This window comes from Sminthopsis crassicaudata, chromosome 2, assembly GCF_048593235.1.
Source record: "Sminthopsis crassicaudata isolate SCR6 chromosome 2, ASM4859323v1, whole genome shotgun sequence".
Classification (NCBI taxonomy): domain Eukaryota; kingdom Metazoa; phylum Chordata; class Mammalia; order Dasyuromorphia; family Dasyuridae; genus Sminthopsis; species Sminthopsis crassicaudata.
The window spans coordinates 33,648,756-33,667,147 of record NC_133618.1 but is presented as its reverse complement, the minus strand read 5'-3'; the positions used below and the strand labels follow the sequence as shown (position 1 = coordinate 33,667,147).

Here is an 18,392-nt window from a genome sequence, read left to right as displayed (position 1 = left end):
TATTAGTACTTTACAACAAAATGCTTTCCATGAGTGACTAGAACAATCAATTTAGAGCTCAAAGGGGCCTTAGAAATCACATAGACCAGCAGTTCTCAAGCTCTCTGGCCTTTGGCCAAATGATGAAGAAGATTAAGCAACCCTTTATAGTCTAACACTACTGAGGACCCCAAAGAGCCTTTGTTTATGTGGGTTATAGTTATTATTATTGTATTAAAAATTAAAGCTGGTAAAATTTAAAACATCCATTTATTCATTTTTAAATGGTAATCATTTCATTATAAAACAATGCTCCTTTTCTCCCTAAATTGTGTGGGGTTTTTTGGAAAACATAGTTATTCTCTAAGAAACGGTTTTATTTATATTAGCACATAATGAACTGATTACAATGTGATTTCATTAGTTATGTTTAATGTCTTGCTTAAGACTTCTGGAATCTTCTAGCTGCTTCTGCATTCAATATGTCATATGTTCTTTTAATTGAAGTATAAGAAGAAAAATCTGACCTCGCAGTACATAGTTGGGAAAGGGAGGCAATATTGGCAAATAATGCCATTAATATAAGGAAAATAATTATCGAATATGAAAAAAATCCCCTAAAAGGGTCTCCGGTGAGGGGGGCAGCATTTTAGACAACCTTTACTTTGGAGGAAAAGTGGCTCACTTAGAGTCACGCCTTTAGTAAGTGGAAGGATAGAGACTCCAAACCCAAAAAGACACATTTGTTTGATCCTTGTGATAAATCCTGTGAGGAAAGTGCCATGGCTATTATTATTATTATCATTATCATCAGATGGTGTTGAATCATTTTTCAGTCCTGTCTGACTTTTCATGACCCCATTTGGGATATTCTAGAATGGTCTGCCATTTTCTTCTCCAGCTCACGTTACAGATGAGGAAACTGAGGCAAGCAGGGTGAAGTGAACTTGCCCAGGCTCACCCAGCTACACACTGTCTGAGGCCGGATTTGAACTCATGAAGATGAGTCTTCCTGACTCCAAGCCCTGCGTTCTGTGCATTTTGGCGCCCCCTGGCTGCTCCATTATTATTATTATGACTACAACTAGCGTGCCTCCAAAGGGAGGCTGGCAGTGCCCCTGTTTAATGCTCCTCCTTGGGAAGCAGCTTCTTCAGGGCCCTTCCTGGTTGGATAATGAGAGGCCTCGAAGCCTCCACATTTTACTGAGCTTCAGATCTTATTATTATAATTATACGTGTAATTATTATAATTAGCAAGGACAGACCTCATTCCGATGTGACAGCAATGATAAATTATCTACAAAACCTGGAAGAGGCGCCAGCCTGTACTTCTGAGACCCCTTCTTCCCCCTTGCCCTTGAGATTCTGGAGCAGTAGAAGTCATGTCTTGTCTGCCTCTTCTGGGATTTGGGGCAGGGAAGATGGGAGAGGGAGCAAGATTCAGTGCAGAAAGATCGAAGATTGTTCACTCTGGGCCTAGGTTATTCAGCGAGCTCATGCCTCTTATTTAATTTAAGCTCCTGCCTCTGCTCACGTCTTATGAAATTCTTCAGTCATGTCTGACTCTTCGGCCCATCTGGGGCTTTCTTGGTCAAATTACTGAAGTGGTTTGTCATTGTCTTCTCCAGCTCCAGGAAACTAAGGTAAATACAGCTGATTGACTCGCCCAACCAGCTTCTAAAGTTGGATTCGAATTCAGAAAGAGGGGTCCTCCCTACCCCAAGTCCAGCACTCTATTCACTGCACCACTTCTTATGACCCTGAAACACAGATTTGTCTGCTTCATTCATAAATTTAATCACCAACAAATGCAAATATTCAAGTATATAAATAAGAGAATTGTCTGTGGAACAAAAAACTCTTGTTAGATAGTTTATTTTCAAAGTTAGGACTTAATTTGTTTCTGTCTCATTTTGAATTATTTTTCTTTTCTTTTGTGTATTACATCATATGATGCTTTTCTTTTACATGTAGGATTCCCTATTAATTCCTTCATGCCCCTCTCCTTGTAATAGATAAGTAGAGTCACACTAAACAGTTTATTTGGGGGGCAGCCAGGTGGCGCAGTGGATAGAGCACCAGCCCTGACATCAGGAGGACCGGAGTTCAAATCTGGTCTCAGACATAACACTTCCTAGCTGTGTGACCCTGGGCAAGCCACTTAACCCCAATTGCATCAGCAAAAAAAAAAAAAAGAAAGAAAAAAAGGAGTTTATTTTCAAAGTTAGGCCTTTGGTAACAAAATCCAATTTGTTTCTGTCCCATTTTGAATTATATTTTTCTTTTGTGTATTATGTCATACTGATGTCTTTCTTTTGCATCTAGGATTCTCTATTAACTCCCTCTTGCCTTTCTCCTGTAGATCTTACCCTTATAATAGATAAGTAGAGTCACACTAAACAAATCAATAAATTGACCATGTCTGAACATTTCACCCCTACATGATCAGCTCTCTGCTGAGATGAAGAAGCCAATTGCTTCATCAACCTTTTGAATTTGTGAACTGCATTGATCAGGGTTCCTAAATCTTTCAGATAGAGTAGGGATTGTTTTATTTCTTGAAGTTAGATCTCTGTGCTTGACACACAAGAGGCGTTCAATAAATGCTAGTCGATTGACTGATTGGTCATTACAGTTATCAAGTAAGTTGTTCTCTCCACTTCTTTTGCTCTGTATCTGTTCATATAAGTCTTCCACGTTTCTCTGAATTCTTCCTTTTAGTCATTTATTGCTGCTGTTAGTCATCCTTCATTCTTGCCCCATGTCTTAGGGCATCAGTCGACCTCTCCCTGTAGAAAGGGACCTAATTTGTTTGGTTTGGGCCCCAAACAGGAGTGATCACAGGTAGAAATTACCGATAGTGTTCCTGAGTGGCCAGTCTCAAGATGGTGGGTTCCTCCTCACAAATGGCCGCCACTAACCAAGAATGTCATAGAAGGCACTGCTATTTCTGCAGGTGGAAGACCATGTGACTCTGGATAATATAGCTACCGCCTGCCTCAGTTTCCTCATCTGTAAATAAGGCCAAAAACAATATCCATCTTCTGGGGGTTGTTGTAAGACTCAAGTAAGATGTTGTATAAAGTGATCTGCAAATTTTAAACTATGCTAACTATCGTTATTATTGTTCATTCGTGAGTTGGACTGGACCTGAGAAGATCCTTCCAACTCAGATTCTATGACTTCTAGCCATACCTTTGTTTCCTATAGAAGTTGAAAGGTAGTCTTAATCCTGTGACTGATGGATGATGGGTCGGGAACATCCTTCCCTTGAAAATACCATTTATTTTTTATTTTGGGGTGTCTGACACTAGCGTTTCATCAGCACAAGGAACTTCCCTGTGTAGAGACTCCCTTCGCTGTTAGTCTAGCCACTCTAAAGTCCTGGAGATTTGGAGGTTGGGTGATTTGCCCAGTGCCCTTTAGTCAGAATCTATCAGAGATGGAACATGAATCCAAGATTTCCCCTTATTTTTTCCACTATTTTGCATTTCATCTCTGATTATTACTCTCATCTGGACCTTCGATATCCTACATGAAAGGAGTTCCTTGATGTAGAAATGTACTCCACCAGTACCAAGAACCGTTTTGTAATTCTGAGTCAATTATTTACATTTTAAATTATTTAAAACATTTTTTGGGTCTTCCCAACAGGCACCGCCTAGAACCCTTCGATCTCGCTTCAGGAAGAAATGTACCTCATCCCCTGCCACTGAAACCATGTGAGTTAGATGAGCCAACAGCACCGGGACCTACAGCACGCCTCTTCTCTGCCTTAAAGAGCTATTCACTTAATAACATAGAAATCTGGGAGCTGGGTGTGCTTTGAGTGGGCATCACAGTAGTCATGGCCTTCTCTCTCTCTCTCTCTTTCTCTCTTTAAAAAAAATTCATTTTCATGGGAGAAGGGGCTAAGGGTGGGATAGCAGGAAATGACCTCTAAGTCCCCTGAGGTTGGTAGTATTCACAGCTCAGTAGTCATCAACTTGAGAGAAAAACATCATGGCAGAAATCGTCTCTGCTGTGTTTCTGAAATACAGAAATGTTTGGGGTATAAGTTTGTAATTTATCAGTTATTTATCTAGTTTTTATTCCCATGAATGCAAATAATAGCAATTAAAAGAAAATATCCTCCCTACTTGATAAGAATACTTTGAATCATCATGTATTTTATATTTTTTGATTAAAATAAATAGACTTGCAGAGGCCAACAATGGCTCACAATCATGTCAAAAGACTGAATGAAAAAAACAAATTTTGATTTTTCTTAAAGCAACAAACCCACTGAAATTCGTGTTCCCACATGAAATTTGTCAAAGTTTCCAGGTACAACTCAAGCGGGTATCTGGCAAGTATTTCACTATGTGAGTGAGGACAGAAAAAATTAGTGATGGAGTGAAGAGATCTGGTGGTCAGCCCTCTCTGCAAAGTTTTTCTTTTCTATTCCCCGTGAAGTCCCCCTGAGATGTAATAATAGTGAGCTGAACATCATGTGATAAGGAGGGTATGAAAGGAGGCAGGGTCTCTGCACTGGATCTGGGCCGGGAATTCTTGAATCCTGCACCAGGACCCTTCACCTTGTAAAGCTTCCTGGGGATGGGACCGTGCGCCTACCTCGCAGGGATGCTTGAAGGACTTATGGACGGAACGAGCTTAGCAGAGGAAAAGTTTTAGGTCCCAGTAAGGATGCCCCATCATCTTCCCTGCACTGACCCACTCTGAAACCGTTCTCACCCTACAGAGACAGGAGGGGTGAAGGCAGCTGCCAGTGAATCGGTGAAAAGAAAAGCTAGAATCGGTATTTTTAACTGAAGCTTTCGAATTCATTCTAGACATGTTTGCAATTACCTGTGATAACAGGAGCAGGAAAGATTTTGGGAGAGTTCTGATGGGGAAACTTGGTCCTAGAAAACACGGTTGTGTCTGGCTTTCCGTTGAATTCTAAATCTTGCTCTCATCTGTGCACTAATGGCTTCCAAGAGACACTTTTCATGAACTTATGGGTTCCCATGAACCCATGGGAAAGTCTAGACTTGTATTGAGAACAGATAGCCCAATTTCTTTTTTCCAAAAAAGGAGAATCTGGGTTAGATGTCATTTTAGTCTTAAGTGTTAGGATAGTGTTTTCATCCCTAGAGTAGGAAAGAAGAGGAAGAAGCTGTATTGAGTATTTGTGCTTTCAAGATATAAGTGTATTCTGCATGCAGTGTTCACCAAGCAGTTAATCAATCCTTTAGCTCTGATTGTGTTGGCCTTTAATCTGTCCCATAGGCTAGAAAACATGTGTACCACATAAGAATTGCTGTCAACTGAAATATATAACCAGGTCTATTAAAGACTGTTCCATTATTAACATAGTTAAGGTGCAGCGGGCCATCTAGGGAGATGGTGAACTGGCAGGCTCAGAAATGTTTGCCCTTGAAATTGTTTGCCAGTTACTATCCCTTGGGTCCTTCATAAATTATTTTATAGCATCCTTCAAAAAATAAAAATGAAACAAACTAACAAACAAAAAACCCCGCTTCTAAATGAGTTAAGAGAAAACCCTGAGCACTATGGTTTTGTTTTGTCTTTTAAAGGAGGACAAAGTATTTTCCTTGTCACGATACTTCCACATGTTATTGGGAAGAAACGTGATTTCCCTCAAATGTACCAATTTGAGGTTATTAAGAGAAATTCTTTATAGTTTAGAAAGCTATTTATTTTTAGGTAGCAACTAGGAAATATTCGATCATGGAATGTGCCCAGAAAAAACTTTTGAGGAGCCCAGCTTGCATGCTTATGTTATGCAATTTTTTTTTTTGCAAAAAAATCTCCCCAAAAACAAACAAAAAAAAACTTTAGCAGAAATTAAAATCCTATTATGAGCAAGCTTTTTTTTCCTCTCTATTATGCAACAGGAAATTTTGACAAGTAGAAGCTGACAAATTTGCACTCAATTATGCCAAAAAAAAAAATGTTTGAAGAACGCTCAGATATGCTGTATTACTTTTGATTCTAGGTAAAAATAAGAATAGGTGTCCAAGCTGCTGTCTTAAATGTAAACTTGACTATTTCAATTTTCCTTCAAGTGTTGATACGGGAGTTGGTTTCTCTCTCAGACATTCACTGTACAACTGAGAAGTTTTCATATCTCTGGCAAAACGTGTATTTATCCAACAAGCTGTATATTTGTGTATAGACTGACATGAAATGTGAATGCCTCCAAATGTACGCTTAGTGGTGTGCTCTGTCTACAAAATAAGACAATGTTTTTAATTTGCTTAATTACAGACACAGGTTGTTTACAAAATGCTAGCTCAAAAGTCTGTAATGGTTATGTATTGACTTATATTTTTTCATAGCCTGTGGGCACCTGTATTACTTGGTGGGGGTGGGAGGTGGGTGGGCAGGGAGGGACAGCGGTCTAATCTTATAAAGTGGGAGAGGCAGTTCGGCACAGCTCCCTCCTGGCTTCAGCTAAGCCACCCGCTAGCTTCAGCTGGTCTTTGAAATGTGTGTTTCTCCATTGTAAAGTGTCCTTGTCCTTGTGATAGAAGGCTGGCCCGCGCCAGCTGTGGTTTTATCTTGGGTTTGTTTCTGTCTTAGCTTCAGGTAATCACCGCTCTCTACCTGGCACAGTGTTTAAAATAGCCAAGGACACTTGTATTCATGCTCTCACAACTCGCCCTCAGAGCAACAGCTGATAGATTAAGGATCATAACTGTGCATATTATGATAGTCGACTTCTTGTAATCAGCCTAGGAAAACCTGTCATAGAGTAGTAGTACACCAAACCACGCTTGGGAGCGATGTCACAGACAGTATTCCAAAGGTGAAAGTTCTGCTGTTTTGTTATACTTCTTGCTTGATATATTCATCTTGAATAAATAAAGTCTTAACCTTTTCTTTAAAAAAAAAAATTGCTTTTTTTTTCATGGTGCGCCTGAGAAAAAGATCATTTTTTTTCCTCTAATGAATCTGGGTGGTGAGAAAGGGTTAAAAGTCCTAAGTAGTGGGCTTCTTAACAAAGAACTCCTCATTTCTAAAAAATGGGTTAATGGAGTAATTTTCAAAGGGCTTACAAAGGGATTCTTTTTCCCTATTTCTTCCTCTTTTCCATTTCTGGGATGACCCTCTGGGAAAAAAAAAAAAAGAGGTGACAGAAGGGAAAAATGCTTAGAGAACTAAATAACACCAAACAAATGGGAACAGAAGTCTTGATCTGACATTCTGGGAAAAGGCAGGAAACGGGAAATGCGAGGGAATAAACGTTTTACATGTTTGCGCATCTGTAAGATGAGCCGGAGGGGAGAAGGGCAAACTACTCCGGTGTCTTTGCCAGGAAAACCACATCACTGAGAACAGCAGCACCGGTGCTATTATCATCATCTACGTTTTCCAGATGGGGAAATGGAGGCACCCGGGGTAAGTGACTTGTCCTGCATTTGAACTCAGGAAGATGAATCTTCCTGATTCCAAGCTCAGAGCTCTAGCAACCAGCACAGTTCAAGTTATTCAAGTTTGTGATCTTTTAAAAGTCACTACTAGAATGTATTTAAGTACTCCAGTACCCTACAGATGGAAATCTCAAAAATCTCAAGTGTCGCAGTCTTTAAAGAATTAACATACTGAATTACTGACTCACCAGTGTAGTTTAGAAAAGTCTGTCTCTAGATTTAAATGAGATAACACGTTTTTAGCAACAAAAAATAATAATAAAAACATTTCCAAATATAGTTTCAGAAAAAAAAAAAAGCAGTTCCTTGTTCATTCATTATTAAAATGTTTCCTTTAGCCTGAAGGGACAGATTGTGATCATTTTTATCTATCAGGGAACATATGCCCGGCAGCCACCTGTTATGACAGAAAAGATCAGCCAACGGGCAACGCGTCTTTTTTGGAAAAGAAAAATGCCTCTCTCCAGTTCACCGATGATTAAATCCTTTGCCCTGAGATAAGCCGGAAATGTGTCACACCGAAATTTTCATGATTATTGCCCCGCTCTACACTGACAAGTAGCAGTTTGCCCTGTGATAAGCCAGAATGAGTTAGTAAGCGTGATCATTTCACGTTTTAGAAATCATAGTGAACGTTTTCTAAAGTATAACTGACAAATATTCATTATTCAATTATTTAGATCCAGTTGGCTTGCTGAGCAGGGGAATTTTAATACTGGAAACTTAATCCCTCCCAATGAAATCAAAACCGAAGCAGGTGAAACTCTTACCCTGCAGCTATTTCTGGGTACAGAGCTGGGCAAGGCAGCTGAGGATCTGGATGCTTTCCCCACGTTGCCCCATGACTGCTGGGGCAGGGAGTGAATTAGGCAGCTGGGCCCAGGGCTTGTAATCTCACCCAGCCTGAAGTTGGAGCCTGAAGAAGGGTCTGGACTAGTGGGGGAGGATGTAGGGCAATAATGGGATTGGGGAGAATGGGGTACACCTCGTCTCATCGGTCGCCCCAATGGCCTGTCACGTGTGCGCCCCACTTTGGAGATCCCTGTTCTAGACAATAGTCGCTCTTGCTGGCGATTTCCTTTCCCACTTTTATTGTGAACAAAGAAAATAAGGTAGGTTAAAGTCCCTCTTATCAAACCTCCTTTCTTCAGGGTTTGAAATGGCAGACAATGACCTTGGAGTGCTCTTCCTCACACTGGGCCAGACCTGTGGCCTCCTCAGCAGGTAAGGGAGGTGGGAGGTGAGAAAATAAGTAGAGAGGCTTTGGGAAATAGGTGGGGCTTCTGGTTACTCAGAAGTGGGATGAAGTCTAAGAAATCAAATCTAACAATGGAGCGCCCTAACGTCACCGGCCCAACCACAGCGGCCGACCTGGGCTGCGGTGTCTTGGTTCTTGTCCTGGGGGGAACCCCTGGGGCCTTCCCCTCAGCTCTGTTCTTGTGTGTTAAGGAGGTCCTCCCCCTCCTGCCATGACCAGGGATGGTTTTTACAGGCTCCAAACAAGAATGACCTTGGCTCCTTCCCCTGGCTGCCATCACCCCGCCATGGTTATTGCCTCAAAGGGAAAATGAGAAATGCATTCTAATGAGCGTGAAGGAGAGAGGGCAGACCGGTGAATGGCATCTACCTCCAAAGGCTTTTCTTTTAGAAATGGGCACTCCAGTCTCTAAATGGCAATGAGAGCTGGCTCCTTTCCACTTCTCTGGCCTACAACCCTGTCCAGAGAAAACCGACAAAAGCAAGAAAAGCCCGTATCGTTTACTCAGTGACCGGGGGCACCGTGCCACAGATGGAGCGCCAGAGTCTGTCCCCGACTCATCAAACACTCATCAGTTTTTAGGGAGAAAATCCAAAAATTCAGCCCCATAGTCCAAGGATCTTTCCTCCCACTTGTGCTAAATGAACAAAAATCACATTTATAGGGAAACCTCGGCTCATTGGCTGGATAAAAATAAGAGAACATGTGGTCTTTAGCTTAAACCTGTCTTCCCAGGATCAGGGCACACCACGCTGTATGTGCTGCCCAACATGGGCACAAAAGCCTTGTCCTGTGCCCCTGCCCAACATCCTTCTTTCTGTGCCCAACATTCTGTTCTCTTCTATGCCCAATATCCTGCCACTGTCTGTATCCCACATCCTTCCCTTCTCTTTGTCCACCATCCCGCCCCTTTGTGCCCAACATCTCACCCCTGTGCCCAGCACCCCACTCCTCTCTCTGCGCCTTTGCCAGGCTGTGTCCCAGGTCTGCCACTCTCTGTAGAAAGCCCACGTGTACATGACTTCTGGGTTGTGCTGTTTGCCCAGTAAATGCCTAGCCTTCCATCCTGGTCCTGGGCCTTGCGTGCCCAGTGCTAAGTAGACTCTTGACAAACGGCTGCTGAAGGAAAGAACGTATAATGCACAAGTAGCCATTTGTCTGATTTATTCGGTGTCGTGTCCTGTGGCCACCGAAGGCCCATTCCGGGAGCCAACGTCCTGGGGCCTACACTCTGAGGTTGGTGCGGTCCTGGTACTTCTGGAAGGGGTTGTCCACGTACCAGTTGCGCCTCTTCCAGAAAGATGTGGTCATCTTGTCGAGCAGCTTGCTCTGCGTCTTGTTGCAGAACACCATCTCCCGGAGCCGCTTCTTCCGAGCCGGCTTCTTCTTCCAGAGCTTCTTCTTATAACCGGCCTGTGAATACAAGGCAACAGCGGTGTCTCAACAACCCCCGCCATGGCCACAGGCTCCCATAGAGACAGTCACCACAGAGGTGACGAGAAGCCCTCCCCCCATCCCCCATGGCCCCAGCAGCTCCCACAGAGGCAGGATCACTTTGGAGGAGACAGAAAGCCCCCCACCGCTGCTTCTCTCCCTGGACCCTCCTGCTGGTGCCCTGCACCTTGTCTCTCACCTGCTTATTGCTCACTTTGCAGGGACCTAGAGGGCACCAAAACACCAGGCCCCAGGCCTGGTCAGAGAAGCACGTGGGTGCCAGCCAGAGTGGCACCCCTCACAAAGAGCCTGGGCTCCCTGTGACAAGCCCGCAGCTATCCCTGTTGCTGCTCGTTACCTCCACAGGCCGCTGTGCATGAGTCAGCATGGAGACAAGCTTGGGCTGGGGCAGGCGCCCCCAGGTAGCCCATCCCCTACTGTCTGGGATGGCCCCGTTCAGAGCTTTAAACCAGTCCTTGGAGGCGAGTGATGTTTACGAGGACGTCCCCCAATCTGCCTTTAAGGGGATGCCCTACAGTAACGCCCAAGCTCCTTTAAGGGAGCTCTTGTTTTCTGCATCCCAGGCTTGTGCACACGTAGGATCTTAATAAATACCGAAGTGAATAAAACCAAACCCATATGTCTGTATATATCTTGCTAAAAACGACCACTCTTCTATAAACATAAGCCACAGTCCAATCCCAGGAGATGCATTCGGCCCTGCTGGGTTACAAGCGAAGGTCAGAGGGGGACTAAACCAGGTCAGGGGACAAACAGGCCGGGATACCACCGAATGACGCCTCACCCCCAGCGAGGCTCAGGAGGCGAGCTCCGCCCTGATGGAAGGACCCGTCCCTCAAAGAAGGGATCATCTGACCATTTAACAACAATAATGTTGGGGCACCACCCTCTGCCCCCCACTGCGGAATTCACCGGCTGAAGCCGGGCTCTGGGGGGCGGGAGGGACAGGGAGCCTCCGATGTCACCATCCCAACATTCTCTCTCACGTCAGTGAGACAAGTGGGTTCCATTCCCTTGAGGATGTGTCTGTGTGGGGCGATGGCACTGGCCTCAAAGACTGTGGCCTCCCCGCTCAAACCCTGCCTGAAGTAGTGAGACCGAGTTAATGGCTGGCTCCTACGACCCTTTATACTGAATAATGAGACAAGCCAGGGGCCAAGGCTTGCATTAGATCATATGTGCCCTTGTCCTCGAGGCTCGAACAAGAGGTGCACGAGTTAAAGGCCTTAACCGCAGCACCCAAACGAGTTGGCCGCTTCTATGAATCCGTCCCCTTGTACAGAACCCCCAGAGGGCAGGGGGATCGGCTTTCTGATCTCCTTCCTAAATCTAGACTTTTATGGCAAAGGGAAGAATCATCTTAAACAGCAAGGACTGAGTTCACATTTACTTCCTGTGCAGCGGTTTCCATTTAGTCCCACCAAACGTGCCGGGAGACCACCCATTTTACAAAGACGAGAAGTTCTGCTCGAGGCTTCTCATGGAGCGACACCACGCACAGACGCGGCTCAGTAGTTACAGGGGACGCACAAAGTGCGCTCCAAGAAACTGGCAGCACGGGGGCTCCCGCAGGAGGGACTGCAGCTGGACTCTGAAGTCGGGGCCCTTTGGGGGAGAAGGGAGGAGAAGCACAGTCCAGGTATGGGGACAGGGAATGAATGGGAGGCAGGGGGAGGAGAGGCTGCAGTCGTGGCAGGGACAGATCCCCCTCATCAGCATAAAAACCAAGCCCGAGTACCTGTCTTGCTTAAGCCCTCCTGGGGAGGTCCTGCATCTGCGGGGAACCTTGGACCTGCTCAAGCCCTCTGGCAGGCAGGTCCTGCCATAGCAGCTCTATGCTGGTGCAGCTTGGGACAGCTGAGCCTCCGAAAGGCAGAAGGGAGGATGCTCCTATGACCTCATCACTTTGTTCAAAGCAAGGTCTGAAAAAGCACCTCTGGCTGTGAAAGTAACCCAGGTGGAGCAGGGGTGTGTGGGGGAGGGGATACATGCATGTGCAGGAACCCGCCTGCAAGTTCCCGCCACAGTCCCTTCATGAGACAAACTCCAGCCAGAAAAGTGTGTGTGATGGAGCGCTGCCCCAGGAACAGCCACTAGCAGTCTGGGTCCTCCTGGGCAGCCTGTGTCTGTCTGTCTGTCAGCCCCCGAGCAGCCCACCAGGTCGGGGATCGATGACTCAGTCACAGCCATCTTTGGAACTCCCGACACAGGCGGGCAGAGCTGCTGCCAGGCCCAGAAAGGGCAGGAGGCACACACCGGACAGACCAGGGCCTAACCACTGGACTAGCCAGTCAAGCCCACAAAACAAAAGACGAGTTCTTCCCTAAAACACTTATCCGCGGTGTCCGGACTGCTCACAGCCAGCGTTTACTAAATATGGACAACTGGCTCAAGAGGAATCAGTGCTCGGTCCCCAAAGAAGGAACATTAACATTAACGACATCTCAGGCCTGGTTGCTGGGAAAGCGCAGCTCTGGCTGGGGCCTGAGGATCTAGTTCAAGTCTCACCTCTGGGGAATGAACTCCTTGGACAAGTGCCCTCCCCTGGGCCGGCCTCCCCTCCCTGGCCTGTAAAACGAGCTGGCTGACCGGCGGCTTCCTTGGTCCTCCCCTGCTCTAAAGCGTGAGTCCCGTGACCACAGAAGGCTCACTTAATTATGAGCAGCGTATGGCCCAGGATGAGGGGGAGCACTCACCTTCCTCCTCAGCCAAAGGCCGCTGTGCAGCCGGAGAAACCTGAAGAGCACGGCTTTCACGGACTTCCGCTTTCCTTTTCTCAGACTGCAGTACGTCAGAGTGCGGGCTGGTGGGCGGAGGAGAGTGGGTAGCAGAGGGGTGACACTGGAGGAGCAAAGAAAACACAATCTTCATTTAAAGCCAACTGCACCCGTTGATGAGCAACAAAATGAGCAAGACTTTATTTTGCAGCAAGAAATGGGTCAGACAGACCCAGACACTGATAGGAAAGTACGCTTTGGGCCTTTTTATTCTTCTCTGTAAAATAAAGGGAGTGGAAGGGTCAGATGAGCTTTCTCTGGCTTCCCAAATCCCATAATCACAACACGTATCATCCAAAGCGGAGGATGACGGGCAGACAGAGGGAGCTCTCCTGCCGTTTCGGCCAGAGTGACCGCCTGTCCTGGCTCAACAGGCAGAGATCCCAGCCAGGAACCAGGCTCCGGACGGTGACGCCAGGGCCTTCAGCTACCCAGACATCTTCCAAATGTAGGGATGCTGCTCAGTGTCTGGCTTCAAAAGGTGAAGGGACAGAAGGGACATTGTTCTTGATCCCAATCCTGAAGGTGGAAACAGCCACTTAAGGAGAAAGGACAGGAACATTTTGAGGATATAATTTCCATCTTCAGAGTACACGACAGAAAGGAAGAGGAAAGTTGGGAATAACATTCGTGGTAGATTCTGAATGGAACTCTCACAGGGTTCAGAAAGAAGCTAAGTAGCACGGTAGCCTAAGAAGCATGGAAGGTTCTTAAAAATGGAATTCCTGTGCACAAACATTTCTGAGGAAGAAAGAACTCTTCAGAGAGAGTCAGGCTGCTGTTGGGAAACTTATTCACTTTTAATAAAAGACCCATAGAAAGCAGAAGCAAAGACAGGCCGTGGAAGAGGAACAGCAGAAAGCACGAGGGACGACGGGGATTTTCTGAAGCCCTGTGTGGAGTGGGAGGAAGGTCCAAGTGGATCGAGAGCTGCTCACGCAGGACTGTGCGACTGTTTTTTGTTCCTGTTTTGCTCTTTAGATTTGGGAGGAAAGATCGGAAAGGATAAGAAGGCGTGGAAACCAAGTTAATGAGAGATGTTTGAGCTCCGTGTCCCGAGGTCTGAATGACTGCGGAGCTGGGCCGCTCCGTGCTGAGGACCAGAGGCCAAGCAGCAAGTACCTACTCAGAAAGAGAAGCCCAAGGAGGCCCGTGGCCAGTGCCCTCCGGCGTCCGCCGTAGCCTGGGATGGTCAGGGCGCTCCCATGGGCTGCTCTGAGTCATGGGCCCCTTTGGGCCGCAGTGGCCCCTGGAAGGGGGTCAGAGAACCGGGCAGAGGGCGGTATTAGGAACAGAGGCAGAGGCTGTCCTGACCATCAGAGCTGTGTGAGGCAGGCCGGCGAGTTTGGGAGGGCCGTGGGAGGGTTAACCGAGCCGCTGCCAGGGATGATCGTTACTCTGCAATGTATAAAACATCCTGGGGGCCCCACTTCTGCCCCGTGTAGGAGGTACCGATGGGCGCTGGGAAAGCTGCCTGGGCTTTGGGGCCTCACGCCACCAATGGCTCTGCAGTGTTAAAGGCCTGAGACAACACAACGCGGGCAGTAATGGAGGAAATCACCATCTGCCCTATTACTTTTTAAAATTATCTTAGAATTCGGTCTGACTTGGCTGTCCCATCACTGACCGGTATTTGCTGGGACAGAACATACCTATTAAGGATGGGCGAGGGGGGCCCCACCAGACTTCTAACAGCTGGAGCCCGCACGACAGCAGGAGCAGCGAGTGAGGCGGGAACGTGGCCGAGAGGTCGTCCAGACAGCGCCGAGAGCAGCCGCAGAGAACCCGAGCAGTTCTGGAAGGCCGAGGAAACCCAGGCGTGGAGGGGCCGGCCGAGGCCTGGAGCAGAGAGAAGCGGTGTGAGACAACATTGTGAAAGGTCGGCGCAGCAACACCAAGTACCGCAACCACCACATTTCACGGGGGTCTGATGAGGGGGGTCTGATGGGGGGGTCTAATGAGGGGGTCTGATGAGGGGGGGTTTGATGGGGGGGTCTGATGAGGGGGGTTTAATGGGGGGGGTCTGATGAGGGGAGGTCCGATGAGGGGGGTCTGAGGGGGTTCTGATGAGGGGGTCCAATGAGGGGGGTTTGATGGGGGGGGTCTGATGAGGGGGGTTTGATGGGGGGGGTCTGATGAGGGGAATCCGATGAGGGGGGAGCCTGACGAGGGGGGTCCGATGAGGGGGGTCTGACGAGGGGGTCCGATGAGGGGGTCTGATGAGGGGGTCCGATGAGGGGGGTCCGATGAGGGGGGGTCTGAAGAGGGGTCCGATGAGGGGGGTCTGACGAGGGGGTCCGATGAGGGGGTCTGAAGAGGGGTCCGATGAGGGGGGTCTGACGAGGGGGTCTGATGAGGGGGTCTGAAGAGGGGTCCGATGAGGGGGGGTCTGAAGAGGGGTCCGATGAGGGGGGGTCTGAAGAGGGGTCCGATGAGGGGGGTCTGATGAGGGGGTCCGATGAGGGGGTCTGAAGAGGGGTCCGATGAGGGGGGTCTGACGAGGGGGTCCGATGAGGGGGTCTGATGAGGGGGTTCTGATGGGAGAGGTCCGATGAGGGGGTCTGACGAGGGGGCCGATCACCGGCCGAGGATACGGAAGCTCGGCCGGCAGTCCACACCGTCCCCCAGTAGTAACGGTCCAGGGAGATGAAGAGGCCGCTTTCTTCCTTTGGGGGAGGTAGTTGGGGTTAAGGGGCTTGCCCAGGGTCGCACAGCTAATGAGCGGCTGAGGTCACATTTGAACTCAGGTCCTCCTGACATCAGGGGGTGAGAGCCCGAGGGCGGTTTGTGAACATCGGAGAGGACAAGGGAGGAAGGGCGCACAGAGCTTTTCCTGTCAGTGCTGGGCCCGGCCCGGTCTGGCGGGCAGAGCCGGGGACCACCGCGGCTGCGCCCATCGGGAATACCGTGTGAGCAGCGGAGGGCCCTCGCTCCCTTCTCCCGCCGTCCCAGGTCTTTTCCAGCTCTATGTCCGAAACCACCTAAGCGCCTCCCCCATAAATCGCTCTTCCTCTGCAGTCACTCCAGGCTCCTGAAGGAGAATGGGGGGCGGGGCCACCCCCAGTCCGACCCCGCTGGGCGGCTCAAGTCTGCCCACAGAGGGCGCTCCGGCCTCTCCAGCCTCAGTTTCTCCATTGGTAAAAACTAGGCTCCCCAATGCCTTAGCCTGGGCAGTTATTCAGGAGCCAAAGTCCCGCTTCCCCCACACCCCCTTTAATAACGTGGGGAGGGGGAGGAGCCAGCCAAAATGCGCAGGGGGGGCGGGGCGGAGGACGAGGCCCGAAGCGAGGACACGGGGAGGGAGCCTCCGGGCCCTGGAGAAGCAGAGTGACCCTGGGGGCCCAGCCCGGCCTTCCCGCTCCCGCCGCACCCGCCAGACGCAAGCGCTCCCCTCAACGTGCTCCCAGTCCGGAGCCGGGCTCCTCACTGACCTGCAGCAGCAGCGCGGATCGCCAAAGCGGCCGCCGCCATCTTCCCGTGCGCCTACGGAAGCCACTTAGGACCAAGATACCCGGGGCGAGAGGCGGAGCGAGGGAGGCGCAGGGAGGGAGCGGGGTGGGGCTTGCGCTACAGGTAGGGAAGGGAAAGTAGCAGGGGCGGGGACAAGAGCAGAGACCGGCTAGCAGGCGAGGAAGGGCACGTGCAGCCCCGCCCCCCGGTTCTGAAGCCGGGGAAAACTGACCCAGGCTGGAGCCTTCTTGCCTCCTGGACCTCCGTTAGTGACCCGCGCTCGGGATCTCGGAGACCCGGAGCCCTTCCCGCTGTCCCGAGCGCACAGGCGCCTCCGTCCTTCGGAGCTCTTGGGTCCCGGTGTCCCTGGGGACACGCCGCGGACCCGAGCTGGCCTTTGCCCGGGGCTGTAGGCGCGAGGCTCCTGGAGCGCTCTCCGGCCCCGTTTCGGATTGCGGATCTGAGGCCGGAGAGAGCACCCGGCGCGGTCCGGGGAAGCCTCGAGGCTCGGATCGTTGCCCCAGAGGCCTTGTCGCCCCGAGGCTTCCACGACCCAGAAGCTCTAGGGCCCAGGGAAGAGGAACTGAGATGCGGAGCGGCAACCCAGTAACCGCCCAGGAGTCTGTAGTTTTAGATAAACTGTTGGTCCGGCCTCTGGGAGGCTTACCCCACTTGTGGGAGGGAAGAAAAGGAGGCCGAGCTTTCCTCAGGAACTAGGTACAAAAACCACGTCCTTTGCCAGTGAAAGGCTGGAATATTTAGAGAATCTATTAAATCAACTTGGAACAACTGACAGCTTTAGCCAAGTTACAGGATATGAAACACAGCCTTGTCAATGATCGCCATTTCTGTATGTTAGTTACCAAAGCCCAGGAGAAGAGACAGAGAAACCCATTTACAATAACTGTAAATTACCTAAAATATTTGGAAATCTACCTGCCAAGACAAAGCCAGGAACTATATGAACACAATCACAGAAACACTTCGGGCACAAATAAATGATGTGGAACTCCTCTAGGCGGGGTCAGCAGGGATCTCAGAGACCCTGAGTGACCCTAACGTCCTGTAATCTCCTGACCGGTTTTTGGGCTGAGAGCTCCAGAAGCGACCACTTGGGCTTCAGTCACTGCCCAGGCCTGTGCTACACTGTTGTATTTGCCCCCCTGCCTCCCCCTCTGATCTAGCCTCTACACAAGCTGTCATTTCTAAAGCTTAGGTCACTGACTTGCTCAGGAGTAATGGCTACAAGATATCTCTAAGTTAAGATACAAACTCTTCTGGTATTGAAAATTCTTCATAAGCTAGTAATGGAGTCCTGAATGGCAGGTGTGGTTGGCCCAGTGAAACTGAAGAACAGATAAAAATTGTTCCTTGGGGCAGGCAGAAAGAAGGTTCCCATAATGGACATCAGTTTAGTTCCATGGTCCCTTCCCTGGAAGTAATCCAGTCAGAAATGCAAGTTATGTCAAGTTCCTGAGGCTAAATTGTCCATATAAAATAACTTTGGGGCCATGATTTTACTACTGCCCTCCTCTGGGTCAGTCTGCCTCATGCGGTCTTTCCCCCTTTCCCCTTCCCCCATGCCATATGGTATCTCTCCTGACTCCAGTGTTTCTTAACCCCACTTCTCCTTATAGCTAACTAACTCTTTTGGGGTGCTTTAGTCCCTCTCAGGATCTGGCCTGCCAGCTAAGGACATGCTCAGCCTCTTGGGGTGCTCCCTTCCTATGGGCAATTGTGAGGAACTTGCTTGATGCTCCTCCTCTAGTTCTATTGTATCCCATCATTTTCTCTGTAACATCTTCCCCTAAGTGAATCTGCCTTTTGCCAAAGAGAATGGCCGTTGTGAATTCTTCACATGACAGAATCCTAATGATTGGTGCCTCCCATCATTGGCCATATCACTAATGCTCACTCCACTTTCTAAACTGATATAATCCAGTATAGTCCTATAGTCCAGTAGCCATATTGGTCTGCATCTACATGGTATTTAATGTGCTGCATCCTTGCTGTGGCCCATGTCTGTGCACCATA

General features: G+C 48.7%; 2 protein-coding genes across 3 annotated transcripts in view; one reads left to right on the top strand and one right to left on the bottom strand.

Moving 5' to 3' along the window:
- REEP1 (receptor accessory protein 1) overlaps nucleotides 1–6,881 on the top strand; it is a 124,741-nt gene extending 117,860 nt beyond the window's left edge. For both annotated transcript variants that reach the window (XM_074285667.1, XM_074285666.1), the window contains one exon: nucleotides 3,634–6,881. In XM_074285667.1, the coding sequence (XP_074141768.1) occupies nucleotides 3,634–3,705 (72 nt within the window). In that variant the 3' untranslated portion in view covers nucleotides 3,706–6,881. The remainder of the gene's footprint in view (nucleotides 1–3,633) is intronic.
- Nucleotides 6,882–9,825: 2,944 nt separating this feature from the next.
- On the bottom strand, nucleotides 9,826–16,452 carry MRPL35 (mitochondrial ribosomal protein L35). The gene is made up of 4 exons (XM_074285668.1): nucleotides 16,340–16,452; nucleotides 14,561–14,747; nucleotides 12,828–12,972; nucleotides 9,826–10,089 (listed from the first exon to the last, which is right to left on the bottom strand). Exons 1-4 carry the CDS (start codon nucleotides 16,377–16,379, stop codon nucleotides 9,901–9,903), a joined length of 561 nt encoding a protein of 186 aa, XP_074141769.1. The 5' UTR covers nucleotides 16,380–16,452; the 3' UTR covers nucleotides 9,826–9,900.
- Nucleotides 16,453–18,392: the final 1,940 nt, after the last annotated feature.

Bases quoted from the DNA above. Each gene is read 5' to 3' on its own strand.
- MRPL35 (XM_074285668.1), bottom strand. From the start codon at position 16,379: ATGGCGGCGGCCGCTTTGGCGATCCGCGCTGCTGCTGCAG. The intron at 14,748-16,339 runs GTCAGTGAGGAG...TCTCTGCTCCAG, and splicing joins GATCCGCGCTGCTGCTGCAG to GCCTCGGCCGGCCCCTCCAC. The intron at 10,090-12,827 runs GTGAGTGCTCCC...TTGTATTCACAG, and splicing joins GCCTTTGGCTGAGGAGGAAG to GCCGGTTATAAGAAGAAGCT.